This window comes from Sceloporus occidentalis, unplaced genomic scaffold, assembly GCF_023333645.1.
Source record: "Sceloporus occidentalis isolate IW3139 unplaced genomic scaffold, rSceOcc1.0.p SCAF_47, whole genome shotgun sequence".
Lineage (NCBI taxonomy): Eukaryota > Metazoa > Chordata > Lepidosauria > Squamata > Phrynosomatidae > Sceloporus > Sceloporus occidentalis.
Window position 1 is genome coordinate 2,963,340 of NW_028317027.1, and position 20,722 is coordinate 2,984,061.

Here is a 20,722-nt window from a genome sequence, read left to right on the forward strand (position 1 = left end):
ATGACGAGCACAGGAGAAAGGTATGTCTAGTATAAGAATAACAAAGAAATTATCCTATACTATAACAATGTTATGAAACATTCCGCAAATAATAATGGCAATATATACTGAACCAAACATAACAGGTTATGCGCAGGCGGATTCTATTTATATATTGATAATATTTATAAATTATTATATATATATATATATATATATATATATATATATATTGCTTTTAACTTTAAAAGAACAGAAAATTAAATTCTTCATAGCGATACAGAATCAGATTTATGGGGATCAGCTGAAGGTCATGTAAAGGTCTATGTAACAGGTCATTTATTACATACTAAGGGCCACCTGACAAACTCCATGTTACTATCTGAGCACACAGATTACCCAGGGGAGCTTGTCATACATAATAGGAAATTATATATATTGTTAAATTAATGTTATTTTTACAGGCTATGATTTTAAACAAAAATCATTGGAAATTGTTAATTAAATTAATTTGTATTGTTACATGTTGGTAGTCAGTTGACCAAGAAATAAATCTCCCCCTTTAGACCTCCCAGCATGCCCTGGATTATGAGACACAGACACATTCTTTATTGTTTTGTTTTTTTAGTTTGAAATTGTCTTATTTTTGTTTTGCAAAATAGTTAAATAGCTGTTAGAGGGCCGGGTTTGGGATTGACGGTGTTTCGGTTGTTTGATCCCTGCTGGTCCTCACATTTCTAAATGCTGATCAACAAATGCAATAAATATTCTTTATATCTGCTTTCTTGTTATACTAACAATTGGTTATCTATTATTCATTTATTATATAAAAAGAGTAAACATTGAAACATTTTTGGGAGTCCATTTTTGCATTCGCTCCAATGTACTTTTCTGCATGCAAATTGGAGCATGCATTTTTTTTTTATTATTAAAGCGATTACAAAAGTTCACAGAGGTTTTCTACCTAATGTGGCCACATTGCTTTTGTATTAACAAAAAAATCTAATGGTAACTTTAAGTAGTCCTGTTTGTTTATCAGCGCTCTAAAGCATTAATGGAGAAGCTTACTAATAACACATTCAGTGTATTTTAAAAAAAAATAAAAAAATAAAAATATATATATATATATTGTGGGGGTTGTTATGTAGCAGAAGAAGCAATAATCAATACAGAAATACTAAGACTCGGCCTTCCAAAGGTTAACTATGTCAATAAAGAATAGTTTCTAATATTACAGATTTTAACACGAATGATGTGTAATTTCACACCCAGGCAAGTTAAGTAATGAGTAGGTCACTTTGTCTACTCAACATCGAAATCAAAAGTTATTAAAGATGACATTAACTGAGGATATATAAAAATGTCTTGCAAACGTTAGAATATACCGGTAAGTGTGGAGGTGTTACAATATGTAACGTTAACCTTTAATGTTAATGACATATTGGACATTACATTTACCAAAACCCATCTAGTATTATATTTGAAATCATGTCCTATTTTATAGGGGTCATCTAAAATAAAATGTCTGCTTTCAGAGCATAGTTGCAATTGAAGTAATGGCTTTTGATGTTACAGAAAGGCTTTTGAATCCTGCAGGGGTCTGGTTTCAGAAGGTGGCTAGCACATGGCTTGGGAACTTACAGAAAGGCTACACGAGAATAAAGAGGCTAAGCTGATCAGCTGCTGGAGGCTTCCTAATGATAATTCATACATACTTTACTGACCTGTATTCAAGCAGGGATTGCAGCAATTACACAGTAATAAAAGCACTTATCCTGAAGCTCAATTATCTTGTAAATATAAGCGAGTCATTGAGTTAGGCCGTGTGGATCTGTATAGTTTATATGTATGCCATATACTTTTATAGTCACTCAGTATTCAAATGTTCTAAAATAGGGGGGAGAAGTGCAATTTGCTAGTGTGATGAGCTAACCAAAATACAAATCCTATAGGCTATGAGCTAATAACACTTGTTCGTGTTACTCATTTTGTCCAACAGAGCTTTTCTGGTTTAAAAAAAATATATATAAGAAAAGAATCGCAAATGTATCAACAAATGCAGATTTCTGAACCAAAATGTTATGAGAAAGAGAGTCATTATCCCACCCCCAAGAAAATGCTACAACCCCTGGAATATATTGTTTACTCTAGGAAACCGTAATAATGTTGCAGTTCCTAAATGAAGCAGCTATTGAGTTACCATGTGGGACATTAATACGCGTGCCGAACAAAGTTATCAGAGAGCGCTTATAACAAGATTTATACCAGTAACTTTTTTAATGACATGAAATGTAAAGCTCGAGAACAATGTGTGGTGATCATTTGTGCAAACAAAAAGTTGTCAAGGGGATATTCATTAAAATGAGTACTAAAACCAGACACACTGCTTGCGAGTGACTGTAGGAGCAGAGGTCAGGACTGTTTCCAGACTACAAATCCCAAGTTCGACTATATGGTTACAGCCATTGATTAACATTAGTTATTGCATTTCATGGATAAGTGGTTTGCCTCAGACAGCCAGTATAACCCATTATAAGTGGTAGTTATTCATCTGAATTCAATTCAGGCCTTCTTGTTCTCTACCGAGAAGAGCTAAAGAGCTCAAAACAACTAGACCTATCCAATTTCAAATCTGTCCTATGATCAAAGTTAAGCATGAAGTAGCAAGTAAGGGAGCTCATAAAATATTGGATATAGCATGTATCTGACTGGACCAAGTCAAACATTACTTTTTGCAAATATGTGTCAAGCAATTAATTATAAATGCCAAGGATTTGCTGTTTCCATGCCATTGCTTACCTGTGTTATTATCTTCATAGAGTGTAGCGTAAGCCATTCTATGTCTGGAGTTGATCTATTGCAATTGAAAGGGCTTTGCTGACCTGTTTCAGTTACTCCCCTGCAGGGGTAACCATTCCTGAAACAATGAGAACACATCATTTGTGATGTATAGCTCTATATAACCCGTCTTTTGATCGATCGTTCCAAATTGACATTGTCAATGATCCCTGATAAGTCTAACTGGTTGTCTTATGTGTTGTGATTCTACAAAACTACTTATACCTCAACTCCTTGGAGACCACACTTTCAGTAATGTTCTGTCCAGTGTTAATAATGAGTGAACCCTATTTCTTCCTATACTTTGCAGGTGTGTGCAAGTTCTCCGCCTTTACTTCATTAATGGAAAATCAGAGGATCCATACAACACCCTCATTAAGAGGAAGCAGCTGTCTGAAGATGGATGTTGTGTTGAGGTGGAACATGAGGTTGGTCGCGTCGATATGCTGCTGTCCAAACACAGTTCTGCTTTCCGCTGGGCCTCCTTCATCCAAGCTTTCCTTGGGTCAGCACCTCAACTGATACTACAGCTGTATATTTCCATCTCACAACAGCATATAAGCCTATGCAGATGTAAGACAACATTTCTTTGTCGTTTCTTTGTCAATATAGAATGTGGAATGAATACATATTTTTGCAGTCATTAAAAAAGAACTTTGATGCAAGAATGAAAGAAAAAAACGACATTTGATAGATTTTCAGTAGAGAGTAAATTGTTGGAGAACAGGACAAACAGTTAAGAGTGCTTGAAAATGGATATTTAAAAAATGTCTTCGTAGCTTTAACTAGTAATTTAGGATACGTTATTTGCTGCATAAAGAAATCTAGTCACACACAAATTGTATGTGCAGAAATGCCCCAGTGATTAAGGACTATATTTTTTCTTCATAAATGCATATCATTTACACATACATTTATCAAACTGTCAATCAAGTGCCATTTGTCTTAATGTTTACTAATTGGAATTGTCCTTTCCTTTTCTGATTTTCTTCAGGCATGCTTATGAGTATCTCTCTGCTGTCCGTTACGTATGGAGCGTTACAGTGCAACATCCTGGCCATTCGAATTAATTACGAGGACTATGATTTCACCTTTCGACCAGCTGCCTACCTCTGCTTATTGCTTTGGAGATTCCTTGAGATTTCCAGCAGAGTCGTCGTGCTTGGCCTCTTCAGCTCCGTTTTCAAAACATGGACCCTGTGTGTGGTGGCCTTAAACCTGTTGACTTTTATGCTCTACTCATGGATCAGTTTTTGGAAGAATAAGTCATCGGGAAACAACAAGAATGGTTTGAGCAAGTGTAGGACTGCTACTGAGCGTGCTGTACTAAACATCCTGTACTCTGTGACGAGCATTTTCTGCTGGTGTCCGATTCAGGTCGAGCTCAGTGAGCCCGACCTGATTACCAAATCAAACAATTGGTGTCGCATCACCATGTATTATATGCTCAGACATATTGAAAACACTGTCCTGATTTTCTTATGGTACATCTATCAAACAGATGTTTACTCGCTCATAGGTAGCTCTTTCTTGGTCGCACTGCTCCTGGTGGGTTATACCATATCGATGCTCTTCATGCTGATTTTTTATCAGTTCTTGCACCCCTGCAGGACGCTTTTCACATCTAGTTTTGTAGGTGGCCTGACGTCAGGCTTAAAGAGTCTTTGTTGTATGTGCAAACCTTCAAGAGCCCCAACAAATGAACATGGCTCCGAGGTCTGTGAGCCTTAGAACTGACAAGATGAGATTTACATCAATGCAAAGGAGTTGATCTGTGTTCATTGGGAAGCTACTCTACTACAGACTCTCGAAGCAGAAGCCGACAAAATGGACAGAATGCAGAGAGCATTAGGGGATATATAAGGACACAAGAAAACTAATATACCACATCTGTGTCTTCCCTAAATAAAGTGTTCTGAATGGCAATATTAAGAATGAAAGTGTTTTTTTGTTTGTTTGTTTTTTATTCTAAAAGCTTTATTATTAAATGAAAATTGAATGCACTTGGTGAACTACATTCAGGATGGACTGCCTGTAGCTACCAACTGTTTTATATAATTACAAGCTGCAAACTGGTAGTTGCTAGCAGATAGGCGGCTATATGCCAGCTACTTGTTACTTTGACAGACATCAAACTAGGTAACAAAGTATGATACAAAATACAGTTAATAGCTAAATAGGGACCTCTGTCCATTCTCCATCAACAGTAGTTGTTTCTGTAAGTATTGAAGCATAGCTCTCAGGGTTTTTTTTTTATCCCAGAGCCCAGGGTTTTGGGAGTCAAATCTACTATATATTTAAATATATATATTAGTTATTTTAGTTATTAAAACTCCTGAAACTCATTGTGAGTATGCAAGGTTAACGAGTACTCACTGATGCTTTTTGTATAGTAACACTTCTCTGCATTATCTGAAAACCCTGCACTGTTAGCGTGGTAATTATCAAGGGTCTACTGGCTCAAGAACCTTTTGAGTAATAATGTTTCACAAACAATTTTTGATAGAGGCACCTGTAATGATCAGATATAATGAGCCAACTTGGATTTTGTTTTAACAGCAGTTTCTCTTTTAAGGCTGAGTATCATTAAGGTTTCTTACCTGTTGTAAGAACATTATAGCTAATAAATATAGAAAGGGAGGAACACGCTAAGAACCATATGAATTCATGTGTTGAGGTGTGTTTTCAAATGACCAATATGTACATAGGACAAAGCAAGGAATCGGTGGACAACTAGCAAGTACAATTTAAAACCACCTTTGTATGCAGCTAGCTGCGTTTGAAGGCAAGGCAAGCCATGTAAGGGGTAGGGCTAGCTCCTGATAAGTGTGATATAGGGGGAGTGGAGAAAGAAGAAGGTCAACTGGAGACCAAAGGTAGTGGTCCTTCATAATATTTATATATATCGGCAGCAGGGTCTAATATTAGGCTCTGAAATCATGTAGTGGAAAAGATAAGGTATTGTGTTGTTTACACTATAATATTTATTTCAAGGATTAGTCGTACTAAATTGTGGCTTCAGGCTTCCCATGTTCAATGATCAAGTATTGTATTGTCCAATAACAAAAGTATCATTCCATAGCACATTATATATGTTTTTTCAGTGGTATGATTTAATGGTGGAAATTATAAATGCCCCCCCAGTTTGACTGTGGTATCTTGTGTGCCCCCCCTATATATTGTTTCTAGAGTCGCCACTATTCCCAGTCCTGCCCTAATTTTGCAATGTGCATTGTATTACTATCCTCCTTAATCCCATTTAGTTTATAAAGAGCATCCTCTAAATATGGGATAATATTCCACAGTAGTATACAAGGTGCATGATATTTTTATAGTACCATCAATTCATCACAATTTAGCTGTGTTTATTATTATTATTATTAAATAAATGCTAAATGGTTTCTTAGCATTTCTACCACATAAATTACTTGATTTCAAGAAAATAACCACTTATTACATATAATTATTTCTTCATTTTATTGAGAAATCACATTTGTCTGGATCCCAGGTCCCTTGATGCTTGTAATTACTTGATTCTGTGGCATGGGATATTTTGGGGCAATTCATTCTGGAGTTTAAGGGTTTAGTTGACTTTACGGGTGCCTGTTTTAATTGTCAAACAAGATTTTAAGTGAATGAAACAAAATTCACTGTATTTGTTGTTGGTCCGTTTAAAAGTATACTACGTTAATACTTTCAATTTACTAGCAACTAATATTAACAATTCTAAAAAATAAATTTTTAACATGTTACCCACATTTTGGTGTTATTCCACCTAAAACATTGAAAATTTTGATAATGAATTCAGAAGTTAAACAAAAACATTTTTAGTAATACATGTTTTCACTCGATAACATTAGTGAGATCGATGATCTCGTAACTGCCCTATTATTTCTGGCACCATGGCCTAGAAGCCTTTTTTGTTAGGTCTGACTTCATTCAACCAAGCGTTAGTATGTATTTCTATGTTTGTTTCGTTTTCTACATAAGAAATCACATATATCAAATCTGTATATTTCATATGATCTATATGATCTTAAAATTTAAATTTCTCCGATGTTTTCCCTATTGTTGCTTGCTTATATTATGACAGCCTAGTCCTTCAGTTGGCTGCTATATTCACTTCCATTGGCTCTTAATAAAAGCACTACAACAGGTAAGAAACCTCTGTGTTCCATTGAAGTAAACTGCTTTATTTCAAAAATGGCAAAAGATAATACAATCGTACACTTTGTTAAAAACATATAACTATTTGAATAACTGCTAAAATCACACATGCTGCTGACAGCCAGCTGTTACATCCTCAGCATTATGACATCACCAAGTGATTGTGATGTCACTGTAGGATATAGGGACAGCAGCAGCAGGGTTAGGTCAGTTGATGGTTGGATAGTGTTTCGTGCACTTCTGCTTGCCTGACGCTGTTATTTCTCAAAAGTAGCTGTTCGCTACGCGGTGTTTCTGAGTGTCCGCACTCAAACTGAGCGACCATGAAGTTCCCTCGCTCAATTTTGATTTCTCTGTTTCTGTATGTAGCAGAGACAATCTTAGGCCTGTACTTGAGCAGCACATACAGCACTGCAGTGCACAGAATTTGGTTGTACTTGACCCTCCTATTCTGTCTTCTGCCCTGCCTTCTGGTACAGATCTGTTTTGTCTGCTTCCACATGGAATTCTTTGATGACAGATCCCTGGAACATCTGTTTCATCTCCTGCAGCTGGGACCTCTGTTCAGGTGAGTGAGGAGGGAAGGTGCCCTGTATTTAGATAGATACCACATCAGTGAGCCAGTGCTTTAGGTACATGGCACAGTGTCTATTGTAAAAGAAATGAAAACCGCTGATGATTCCATGCCATTTATTTATATAGTGCCCACAGATTCCATAGCGCTGTTAGAATAAGGGATAGACAAAATATTTCACAAAGACCATTTAGAATGAAATCACCAATAACACGGATTAAAGCATATTTCTACAGAAGGAAAAGATGGTCTGCTCTTGTGAGCAATTAGGAAGCAATAGATGAATAAAGCAATCAAATACAAGTGTCACAGATTTTGTATATGGCATCTGCTTACAAGTTATCACAATGTGATCCGTTGCAACTTAATGTTACGTGGTTTCATGCGCCGTCAGAGTTCAAAGGTTTCAGGCCCCTTGAAAATGTATTGAATTTTCACTGACTCCCTCCCACTAAACCCGGACAACAAACGTGTTCTCATTTTAGATGGGTAAAAGGCGTTCCATTTAATATTTGTAACTTTGATAGTACAAAGAGTGGGAACAGGGGATATTTTGAAGGGAATGATTGTGTTTTGTAGAAAAGTGATACATACCGAGATATCATTTAAATACATAGAGTTTGAGTTGAATCTAAAATCTCAGCCACTATTGAGTTTATGGTTTTATGTGTGCTTCTTGGCCAGATTATATTTGAACAGGAGATATGCAGGGGGCTGGGGAGATGACTAGAAGGCGCGATGTTTTGGGTCAGGTTTGGGTGAAAGCATTTATCTAATGATGCAGGGCAGTAATAGTTTTCATTGTGTTAAATGGAACCTCACCCCATGTGGCTGTAATGTTCTGTCCAGTGTTAATAATGAGTGAACCCTATTTCTTCCTATACTTTGCAGGTGTGTGCAAGTTCTCCGCCTTTACTTCATTAATGGAAAATCAGAGGATCCATACAACACCCTCATTAAGAGGAAGCAGCTGTCTGAAGATGGATGTTGTGTTGAGGTGGAACATGAGGTTGGTCGCGTCGATATGCTGCTGTCCAAACACAGTTCTGCTTTCCGCTGGGCCTCCTTCATCCAAGCTTTCCTTGGGTCAGCACCTCAACTGATACTACAGCTGTATATTTCCATCTCACAACAGCATATAAGCCTATGCAGATGTAAGACAACATTTCTTTGTCGTTTCTTTGTCAATATAGAATGTGGAATGAATACATATTTTTGCAGTCATTAAAAAAGAACTTTGATGCAAGAATGAAAGAAAAAAACGACATTTGATAGATTTTCAGTAGAGAGTAAATTGTTGGAGAACAGGACAAACAGTTAAGAGTGCTTGAAAATGGATATTTAAAAAATGTCTTCGTAGCTTTAACTAGTAATTTAGGATACGTTATTTGCTGCATAAAGAAATCTAGTCACACACAAATTGTATGTGCAGAAATGCCCCAGTGATTAAGGACTATATTTTTTCTTCATAAATGCATATCATTTACACATACATTTATCAAACTGTCAATCAAGTGCCATTTGTCTTAATGTTTACTAATTGGAATTGTCCTTTCCTTTTCTGATTTTCTTCAGGCATGCTTATGAGTATCTCTCTGCTGTCCGTTACGTATGGAGCGTTACAGTGCAACATCCTGGCCATTCGAATTAATTACGAGGACTATGATTTCACCTTTCGACCAGCTGCCTACCTCTGCTTATTGCTTTGGAGATTCCTTGAGATTTCCAGCAGAGTCGTCGTGCTTGGCCTCTTCAGCTCCGTTTTCAAAACATGGACCCTGTGTGTGGTGGCCTTAAACCTGTTGACTTTTATGCTCTACTCATGGATCAGTTTTTGGAAGAATAAGTCATCGGGAAACAACAAGAATGGTTTGAGCAAGTGTAGGACTGCTACTGAGCGTGCTGTACTGAACATCCTGTACTCTGTGACGAGCATTTTCTGCTGGTGTCCGATTCAGGTCGAGCTCAGTGAGCCCGACCTGATTACCAAATCAAACAATTGGTGTCGCATCACCATGTATTATATGCTCAGACATATTGAAAACACCGTCCTGATTTTCTTATGGTACATCTATCAAACAGATGTTTACTCGCTCATAGGTAGCTCTTTCTTGGTCGCACTGCTCCTGGTGGGTTATACCATATCGATGCTCTTCATGCTGATTTTTTATCAGTTCTTGCACCCCTGCAGGACGCTTTTCACATCTAGTTTTGTAGGTGGCCTGACGTCAGGCTTAAAGAGTCTTTGTTGTGTGTGCAAACCTTCAAGAGCCCCAACAAATGAACATAGCTCCGAGGTCTGTGAGCCTTAGAACTGACAAGATGAGATTTACATCAATGCAAAGGAGTTTATCTGTGTTCATTGGGAAGCTACTCTACTACAGACTCTCGAAGCAGAAGCCGACAAAATGGACAGAATGCAGAGAGCATTAGGGGATATATAAGGACACAAGAAAACTAATATACCACATCTGTGTCTTCCCTAAATAAAGTGTTCTGAATGGCAATATTAAGAATGAAAGTGTTTTTTTGTTTGTTTGTTTTTTATTCTAAAAGCTTTATTATTAAATGAAAACTGAATGCACTTGGTGAACTACATTCAGGATGGACTGCCTGTAGCTACCAACTGTTTTATATAATTACAAGGCGGCTATATGCCAGCTACTTGTTACTTTGACAGACATCAAACTAGGTAACAAAGTATGATACAAAATACAGTTAATAGCTAAATAGGGACCTCTGTCCATTCTCCATCAACAGTAGTTGTTTCTGTAAGTATTGAAGCATAGCTCTCAGGGTTTTTTTTTTTATCCCAGAGCCCAGGGTTTTGGGAGTCAAATCTACTATATATTTAAATATATATATTAGTTATTTTAGTTATTAAAACTCCTGAAACTCATTGTGAGTATGCAAGGTTACCGAGTACTCACTGATGCTTTTTGTATAGTAACACTTCTCTGCATTATCTGAAAACCCTGCACTGTTAGCGTGGTAATTATCAAGGGTCTACTGGCTCAAGAACCTTTTGAGTAATAATGTTTCACAAACGATTTTTGATAGAGGCACCTGCAGGCCCGGACTGGCCATCGGGCACACCGGGCGTTTGCCCGGTGGGCCGGGCCACGGCAGGGCCGCATTGACTTAGGGGCTGTCAAAAACATCGGGGTTTTTTTAACTTTATTTAACATCCTCCATGTTAAATAAAGTTTTTTTTAACTTTATTTAACATGGAGGATGTTAAATAAAGTTGAAAAAAACCCCGATGTTTTAATTTAAACCCTGTGCGGCGGCAAACCCCTAAGGCCGGCCCTGGTGGGGGCTTCCCGGCCCCTTAGAGCAGGACCGGCTTTTGGGGTGTGCGACCGCACAGGGCGTCACACTCTAGGGGGCGGTCCGCACCGGGTGCCGCTCATCAGGGGGTGCCAACTTGCGGCACCCGGCACCCCTCCAGAGACGGACAGTAATGTCCGCCGCTGGAGGAGCAGGCTCGCAAGGGAGCGGTATCGGAGGTCTTTAACAGACCTCCGGTTCCCTTGAGTGATTTTAAGCCGGGTTCAACCCGGCTTAAAATCACTCAAGGGAGCCGGAGGTCTGCTAAAGACCTCCGATACCGCTCCCTTGTGATCCGCGTGGCAACAGCTGCTGTGCGCCGGGGTTTGTTGTTAGATCCCGGCGCACAACACTGAAGCCGCGCCCACCGCTGTCCGTGCCCTCTGAACCGGAAGAAGACAGAGAAGACAGAAGAACTGAAGAAGAGGAGCGAAGAGGAGGAAAAGGAGCTGTAAGGAGAAAAGAGGAAAGGTAGGAAAATATTCAGTGAGAGTGGATTAGTATATATGTGTGGATTGGTGTATGTGTGGATTGGTGTATGTGTGGATTGGTATATATGTGTGGATTGGTATATATGTGTGGATTGGTATATACGTATGGATTGGTATATACGTGTGGATTGGTATATACGTGTGGATTGGTATATACGTGTGGATTGGTATATACGTGTGGATTGGTATATACGTGTGGATTGGTATATACGTGTGGATTGGTATATGTGTGTGGATTGGTATATACGTGTGGATTGGTATATAGGTGTGGATTGGTATATAGGTGTGGATTGGTATAGGTGTGGATTGGTATATATGTGTGGATTGGTATATATGTGTGGATTGGTATATATGTGTGGATTGGTAAGTGTGTGAGAGTGATGGGTGTTATGCTGTACCATTTCCAATGTCTTTTTCATGATCTAATTATGCTCTAAAAGTACATCATAACTCCCATCACTCTATACTGTTCCATACAGTGGCAGAGCTGGGAGGCAGAGGCCTTGCACCCTCACCGCAGGACTCCTGAAAGGTAAGTGAACTTCAAAGAGGGAGAGGGTAGATAGTTAGGAGGGGGTAGATAGGGAGAAGGGCGTGAGACGGGGGAAAGGGGGTAGATAGGGGAGAAGGGAGTGAGAAGGGGTAGATGGGGCAGAAGGGAGTGAGAAGGGGTAGATAGGGCAATCATACTCCTATCATGCCAAGTCTGCGAGTACATCCTGGAATCTGGGTATGCCTGGGCATGATAGGAATGTGATTGCTGTTAACAATCATATATATATACATATAATATTGTTTTTTAATTGTTTTGTCCTATTTTGGTGTGTTACTTACTTAAAATAAAAGGGTTTTTTTATGGTGTGGGGAGGTCATATTCGGTTTCGGACAGGTAAATGCTGCATTTTCGGTTTCAGTCCAGAATTCGTTTCGGTGCATCCCTACTACTAAGCCAGACAATGAAGTGGTAGGCCTACACCACAACAATGTTTGGCGTAGTATATAGTGATTGGGGTTATGCTGCACTATTGTCAATGTCTGGCTCAATGTATAGTGATAGGGATTACGCTGTACCACTGTCAATGTGTGCCTCAGTATATAGTGATAGGTGTTATGCTGTACCACCGTCATTGTCTGCCTCAGTATATAGTGGTAGGTGTTATGCTGTACCACCGTCAATTTCTGCCTCAGTATATAGTGATAAGTATTATGCTGTACCACCGTCAATGTCTGCCTCAGTATATAATGATAACAGTGAGAAGAGGCAGAGGTGGTAGATAGTGATACAGGGGGATAGATAGTGAGAAAGGGGAGTTTTGTTACAAGTTTTTATTCCTTTCTTTTTTTGGGATGGGGGGGCACCAGAGGAGTAGTCCGCACAGGGCGCCAGAACACCTAAGGCCGGCTCTGCCTTAGAGTGGCGGACCCGGTTGCAGTTGCGGCGGGCTTAAGGGGCTCTGCCTTAATGCGGCCATATAGGCCCAGTCAGTCCGGTCCTGACTGGGCCTATTTTAAGGTAGGAGCCTGGAGCTGCAGCTCCATCAGCCCCTAAGTCAATCCTGCCCTGCCACAGGCGCGGTCGCAGTTGCTGCTTGCTCTGGCAACAAGGTAAATAGGGTAAGGGAAGGGGCTGCAGTGAGAAGGGGCAGAGTTGGGTTAGGTAGTGAGAAAGGGGGAGAGGGGATAGATAGAGGCGGTACATATTGAGAAGTGGGGAAGGGGGTTACATAGTGAAAAGGGGGAACATAGTGAGAAGGGGCAGATAAGATGATGAGAGGGGGTAGTGTGAATGCGTATGAGAATGAATGAATAAATGTGTGGATGAATTGTGTGAATGCGTATGACAATTAATGAATTCATGTGTGGATGAATTGCTTGAATGATTTGTGAGACTGCATTAATGAATGTGTTAATGATTTGTGTGAATGATTAAATGCAAAGATGGTACATGAAGGGTGGGCTTTAACAATAAATAAATAAATAAATATGGGCTGCTCAGGCTTAAATGCCCGGGCCTATTTTTTGTCCCAGTCCGGGCCTGGGCACCTGTAATGATCAGATATAATGAGCCAACTTGGATTTTGTTTTAACAGCAGTTTCCCTTTTAAGGCTGAGTATCATTAAGGTTTCTTACCTGTTGTAAGAACATTATAGCTAATAAATATAGAAAGGGAGGAACACGCTAAGAACCATATGAATTCATGTGTTGAGGTGTGTTTTCAAATGACCAATATGTACATAGGACAAAGCAAGGAATCGGTGGACAACTAGCAAGTACAATTTAAAACCACCTTTGTATGCAGCTAGCTGCGTTTGAAGGCAAGGCAAGCCATGTAAGGGGTAGGGCTAGCTCCTGATAAGTGTGATATAGGGGGAGTGGAGAAAGAAGAAGGTCAACTGGAGACCAAAGGTAGTGGTCCTTCATAATATTTATATATATCGGCAGCAGGGTCTAATATTAGGCTCTGAAATCATGTAGTGGAAAAGATAAGGTATTGTGTTGTTTACACTATAATATTTATTTCAAGGATTAGTCGTACTAAATTGTGGCTTCAGGCTTCCCATGTTCAATGATCAAGTATTGTATTGTCCAATAACAAAAGTATCATTCCATAGCACATTATATATGTTTTTTCAGTGGTATGATTTAATGGTGGAAATTATAAATGCCCCCCCAGTTTGACTGTGGTATCTTGTGTGCCCCCCCCTATATATTGTTTCTAGAGTCGCCACTATTCCCAGTCCTGCCCTAATTTTGCAATGTGCATTGTATTACTATCCTCCTTAATCCCATTTAGTTTATAAAGAGCATCCTCTAAATACGGGATAATATTCCACAGTAGTATACAAGGTGCATGATATTTTTATAGTACCATCAATTCATCACAATTTAGCTGTGTTTATTATTATTATTATTAAATAAATGCTACATGGTTTCTTAGCATTTCTACCACATAAATTACTTGATTTCAAGAAAATAACCACTTATTACATATAATTATTTCTTCATTTTATTGAGAAATCACATTTGTCTGGATCCCAGGTCCCTTGATGCTTGTAATTACTTGATTCTGTGGCATGGGATATTTTGGGGCAATTCATTCTGGAGTTTAAGGGTTTAGTTGACTTTACGGGTGCCTGTTTTAATTGTCAAACAAGATTTTAAGTGAATGAAACAAAATTCACTGTATTTGTTGTTGGTCCGTTTAAAAGTATACTACGTTAATACTTTCAATTTACTAGCAACTAATATTAACAATTCTAAAAAATAAATTTTTAACATGTTACCCACATTTTGGTGTTATTCCACCTAAAACATTGAAAATTTTGATAATGAATTCAGAAGTTAAACAAAAACATTTTTAGTAATACATGTTTTCACTCGATAACATTAGTGAGATCGATGATCTCGTAACTGCCCTATTATTTCTGGCACCATGGCCTAGAAGCCTTTTTTGTTAGGTCTGACTTCATTCAACCAAGCGTTAGTATGTATTTCTATGTTTGTTTCGTTTTCTACATAAGAAATCACATATATCAAATCTGTATATTTCATATGATCTATATGATCTTAAAATTTAAATTTCTCCGATGTTTTCCCTATTGTTGCTTGCTTATATTATGACAGCCTAGTCCTTCAGTTGGCTGCTATATTCACTTCCATTGGCTCTTAATAAAAGCACTACAACAGGTAAGAAACCTCTGTGTTCCATTGAAGTAAACTGCTTTATTTCAAAAATGGCAAAAGATAATACAATCGTACACTTTGTTAAAAACATATAACTATTTGAATAACTGCTAAAATCACACATGCTGCTGACAGCCAGCTGTTACATCCTCAGTATTATGACATCACCAAGTGATTGTGATGTCACTGTAGGATATAGGGACAGCAGCAGCAGGGTTAGGTCAGTTGATGGTTGGATAGTGTTTCGTGCACTTCTGCTTGCCTGACGCTGTTATTTCTCAAAAGTAGCTGTTCGCTACGCGGTGTTTCTGAGTGTCCGCACTCAAACTGAGCGACCATGAAGTTCCCTCGCTCAATTTTGATTTCTCTGTTTCTGTATGTAGCAGAGACAATCTTAGGCCTGTACTTGAGCAGCACATACAGCACTGCAGTGCACAGAATTTGGTTGTACTTGACCCTCCTATTCTGTCTTCTGCCCTGCCTTCTGGTACAGATCTGTTTTGTCTGCTTCCACATGGAATTCTTTGATGACAGATCCCTGGAACATCTGTTTCATCTCCTGCAGCTGGGACCTCTGTTCAGGTGAGTGAGGAGGGAAGGTGCCCTGTATTTAGATAGATACCACATCAGTGAGCCAGTGCTTTAGGTACATGGCACAGTGTCTATTGTAAAAGAAATGAAAACCGCTGATGATTCCATGCCATTTATTTATATAGTGCCCACAGATTCCATAGCGCTGTTAGAATAAGGGATAGACAAAATATTTCACAAAGACCATTTAGAATGAAATCACCAATAACACGGATTAAAGCATATTTCTACAGAAGGAAAAGATGGTCTGCTCTTGTGAGCAATTAGGAAGCAATAGATGAATAAAGCAATCAAATACAAGTGTCACAGATTTTGTATATGGCATCTGCTTACAAGTTATCACAATGTGATCGGTTGCAACTTAATGTTACGTGGTTTCATGCGCCGTCAGAGTTCAAAGGTTTCAGGCCCCTTGAAAATGTATTGAATTTTCACTGACTCCCTCCCACTAAACCCGGACAACAAACGTGTTCTCATTTTAGATGGGTAAAAGGCGTTCCATTTAATATTTGTAACTTTGATAGTACAAAGAGTGGGAACAGGGGATATTTTGAAGGGAATGATTGTGTTTTGTAGAAAAGTGATACATACCGAGATATCATTTAAATACATAGAGTTTGAGTTGAATCTAAAATCTCAGCCACTATTGAGTTTATGGTTTTATGTGTGCTTCTTGGCCAGATTATATTTGAACAGGAGATATGCAGGGGGCTGGGGAGATGACTAGAAGGCGCGATGTTTTGGGTCAGGTTTGGGTGAAAGCATTTATCTAATGATGCAGGGCAGTAATAGTTTTCATTGTGTTAAATGGAACCTCACCCCATGTGGCTGTAATGTTCTGTCCAGTGTTAATAATGAGTGAACCCTATTTCTTCCTATACTTTGCAGGTGTGTGCAAGTTCTCCGCCTTTACTTCATTAATGGAAAATCAGAGGATCCATACAACACCCTCATTAAGAGGAAGCAGCTGTCTGAAGATGGATGTTGTGTTGAGGTGGAACATGAGGTTGGTCGCGTCGATATGCTGCTGTCCAAACACAGTTCTGCTTTCCGCTGGGCCTCCTTCATCCAAGCTTTCCTTGGGTCAGCACCTCAACTGATACTACAGCTGTATATTTCCATCTCACAACAGCATATAAGCCTATGCAGATGTAAGACAACATTTCTTTGTCGTTTCTTTGTCAATATAGAATGTGGAATGAATACATATTTTTGCAGTCATTAAAAAAGAACTTTGATGCAAGAATGAAAGAAAAAAACGACATTTGATAGATTTTCAGTAGAGAGTAAATTGTTGGAGAACAGGACAAACAGTTAAGAGTGCTTGAAAATGGATATTTAAAAAATGTCTTCGTAGCTTTAACTAGTAATTTAGGATACGTTATTTGCTGCATAAAGAAATCTAGTCACACACAAATTGTATGTGCAGAAATGCCCCAGTGATTAAGGACTATATTTTTTCTTCATAAATGCATATCATTTACACATACATTTATCAAACTGTCAATCAAGTGCCATTTGTCTTAATGTTTACTAATTGGAATTGTCCTTTCCTTTTCTGATTTTCTTCAGGCATGCTTATGAGTATCTCTCTGCTGTCCGTTACGTATGGAGCGTTACAGTGCAACATCCTGGCCATTCGAATTAATTACGAGGACTATGATTTCACCTTTCGACCAGCTGCCTACCTCTGCTTATTGCTTTGGAGATTCCTTGAGATTTCCAGCAGAGTCGTCGTGCTTGGCCTCTTCAGCTCCGTTTTCAAAACATGGACCCTGTGTGTGGTGGCCTTAAACCTGTTGACTTTTATGCTCTACTCATGGATCAGTTTTTGGAAGAATAAGTCATCGGGAAACAACAAGAATGGTTTGAGCAAGTGTAGGACTGCTACTGAGCGTGCTGTACTGAACATCCTGTACTCTGTGACGAGCATTTTCTGCTGGTGTCCGATTCAGGTCGAGCTCAGTGAGCCCGACCTGATTACCAAATCAAACAATTGGTGTCGCATCACCATGTATTATATGCTCAGACATATTGAAAACACTGTCCTGATTTTCTTATGGTACATCTATCAAACAGATGTTTACTCGCTCATAGGTAGCTCTTTCTTGGTCGCACTGCTCCTGGTGGGTTATACCATATCGATGCTCTTCATGCTGATTTTTTATCAGTTCTTGCACCCCTGCAGGACGCTTTTCACATCTAGTTTTGTAGGTGGCCTGACGTCAGGCTTAAAGAGTCTTTGTTGTATGTGCAAACCTTCAAGAGCCCCAACAAATGAACATGGCTCCGAGGTCTGTGAGCCTTAGAACTGACAAGATGAGATTTACATCAATGCAAAGGAGTTGATCTGTGTTCATTGGGAAGCTACTCTACTACAGACTCTCGAAGCAGAAGCCGACAAAATGGACAGAATGCAGAGAGCATTAGGGGATATATAAGGACACAAGAAAACTAATATACCACATCTGTGTCTTCCCTAAATAAAGTGTTCTGAATGGCAATATTAAGAATGAAAGTGTTTTTTTGTTTGTTTGTTTTTTATTCTAAAAGCTTTATTATTAAATGAAAATTGAATGCACTTGGTGAACTACATTCAGGATGGACTGCCTGTAGCTACCAACTGTTTTATATAATTACAAGCTGCAAACTGGTAGTTGCTAGCAGATAGGCGGCTATATGCCAGCTACTTGTTACTTTGACAGACATCAAACTAGGTAACAAAGTATGATACAAAATACAGTTAATAGCTAAATAGGGACCTCTGTCCATTCTCCATCAACAGTAGTTGTTTCTGTAAGTATTGAAGCATAGCTCTCAGGGTTTTTTTTTTATCCCAGAGCCCAGGGTTTTGGGAGTCAAATCTACTATATATTTAAATATATATATTAGTTATTTTAGTTATTAAAACTCCTGAAACTCATTGTGAGTATGCAAGGTTAACGAGTACTCACTGATGCTTTTTGTATAGTAACACTTCTCTGCATTATCTGAAAACCCTGGTAATTATCAAGGGTCTACTGGCTCAAGAACCTTTTGAGTAATAATGTTTCACAAACGATTTTTGATAGAGGCACCTGTAATGATCAGATATAATGAGCCAACTGGGATTTTTTTTTAACAGAAGTTTCCCTTTTAAAGCTGAGTATCATTAAGGTTTCTTACCTGTTGTAAGAACATTATGGCTAATAAATATAGAAAGGGAAGAACACTTCATTCTGAGACAATGTTCTCTTGAAATGTGTTGTTAAACCTATGCCATGCATGGCTAGGATTATTTCTGTGCTGCTGATTATGTTTCAGTTTACATCTAGTTTCAACCATGATCTGCCATTTCAAATTAATTAACAGGTTTGTTGCAAGACAAGACTGCACACTTGAAACTTTTATACTGTGAGTTTAACCAAACTAACGTCCCACATTTGCCATGTCACTAAACAATCAACAAACAGCTCTTGGCAGGCCCGGACTTGCCATCGGGGTTTTTGTTAACTTTATTTAACATGGAGGATGTTAAATAAAGTTTAAAAAAAAACCCCGATGTTTTAATGTAAGCCCTGTGCGGCCGCAGACCCCTAAGGCCGGCCCTGGTGGGGGCTTCCCGGCGGTATTAAGGGGCAGGTGCCCCTTATGCCCTGGGTTAATGCGGCCGTAGAGGCCACATAGGCCCAGTCAGTCCGGTCCTGCCGCGGGCCCGGCCGCAGTTGCTGCTTGCTCCGGCAACAAGGTAAGTAGGGTGAGGGAGGGGGGTGCAGTGAGAAGGGGCAGAGGGGGGTTAGATAGTGAGAAATGGGGAGAGGGGATAGATAGTGAGAGTGGGTACATAGTGAGAAGGGGCAGATAAGATGGGGAGAGGGGGTAGTGTGAATGCGTATGAGAATGAATGAATGAATAAATGTGTGGATGAATTGCTTGAATGATTTGTGAGACTGCATTAATGAATGTGTTAATGATTTGTGTGAATGAGTAAATGCAAAGATGGTACATGAAGGGTGGGCTTTAACAATAAATAAATATGGGCTGCTCGGGCTTAAATGCCCGGGCCTATTTTTTGTCCCAGTCTGGGCCTGGCTCTTGGCATAAGCGTAATGCAGCAAAAACTTTATGGTTAAAGACACTTGCATCCCCATAGTATGTTGGCTATTAACACCAAATTATACAGGGTTATATCAAATTATACCAAGGCAAAACCACACAACAAAATGTCCACGACCATATAACACCTATACTTTTGAAAGGCGGGAGCAGCTTGTCGGTGCCCCTAAACAGCGTGCCAATGCCATCTTAGCCCTACACAGCCTGTGAGTGCCATCCTATAGCCCCCAAATTGCTTTTCAGTGCCATCTTTGCCCAACTCATACCAATGTTATATATAGGCCTAATGTTTGTACACTGTAGGAAATAGCTAAAATGACACTGAAAACCAAGGCTATAATTGTGGATGACTTAAATTCCCTCAATTGTACTGTTTTATGGTTTCAGATTTTAGAAAGTCTGATTTTCCTGTAACGGAAACATTTATGTGAATCTTTGACAGTCTGGAATGGAGATAGAGTTCAAAAGGAATTGACAGACTATCTCTATTTAACAGCATTGGGATATTGAAACACTAGAACACTGCAGTTACATGTGTTTCTCTTATGTATTTACACAAAGTATATGAATATTAATACTTACATATTTACTCTTCCAAAGTGTCGCGTGCCTGGTATGGTACAGCCAGAGAGCAAAAAATAAATAAAGCTACTCAAAGGAATGAGACATGACTAATAATTTAGTGCCGGGCCACTTAGTGGTCACAGGTCCATTGCCTAAAAGGAACCGGGACTTCAATCATAAGTGAATCTGCTGAAAATCAGAAAATAATCCACACTTAGTTTTAACAACTAGAAATGTAAACTAATAGTTTAACAGTGAATGCTGCCTTTTTAAATTCAGTCATTCTCTCTCCCTTCCTTCCTTTACCATCCTAACACATTTTCAGATGAGCAAGAATCACTTGCATCAGAACTCTACGTTTATCATTGGAACGTAAAATGAAATTGCCAATTTTTTTTAAACTGGTTG

General features: G+C 38.9%; 3 protein-coding genes across 3 annotated transcripts; all 3 read left to right on the forward strand.

The window, feature by feature from the left end:
* LOC149289213 (endoplasmic reticulum membrane adapter protein XK-like) lies at positions 1-4,548 on the forward strand. Its single transcript, XM_089490874.1, has 3 exons — positions 1-20; positions 3,128-3,390; positions 3,812-4,548. Exons 1-3 carry the CDS (start codon positions 1-3, stop codon positions 4,546-4,548), a joined length of 1,020 nt encoding a protein of 339 aa, XP_089347000.1.
* A 2,759-nt stretch (positions 4,549-7,307) lies between these two features.
* Positions 7,308-9,870, forward strand: LOC149289214 (endoplasmic reticulum membrane adapter protein XK-like). Its single transcript, XM_089490875.1, has 3 exons — positions 7,308-7,552; positions 8,450-8,712; positions 9,134-9,870. The coding sequence occupies exons 1-3, from the start codon at positions 7,308-7,310 to the stop codon at positions 9,868-9,870; spliced, it is 1,245 nt and encodes a 414-aa protein (XP_089347001.1).
* A 5,531-nt stretch (positions 9,871-15,401) lies between these two features.
* On the forward strand, positions 15,402-17,964 carry LOC149289215 (endoplasmic reticulum membrane adapter protein XK-like). Its single transcript, XM_089490876.1, has 3 exons — positions 15,402-15,646; positions 16,544-16,806; positions 17,228-17,964. Exons 1-3 carry the CDS (start codon positions 15,402-15,404, stop codon positions 17,962-17,964), a joined length of 1,245 nt encoding a protein of 414 aa, XP_089347002.1.
* The last annotated feature ends 2,758 nt before the right edge of the window (positions 17,965-20,722 follow it).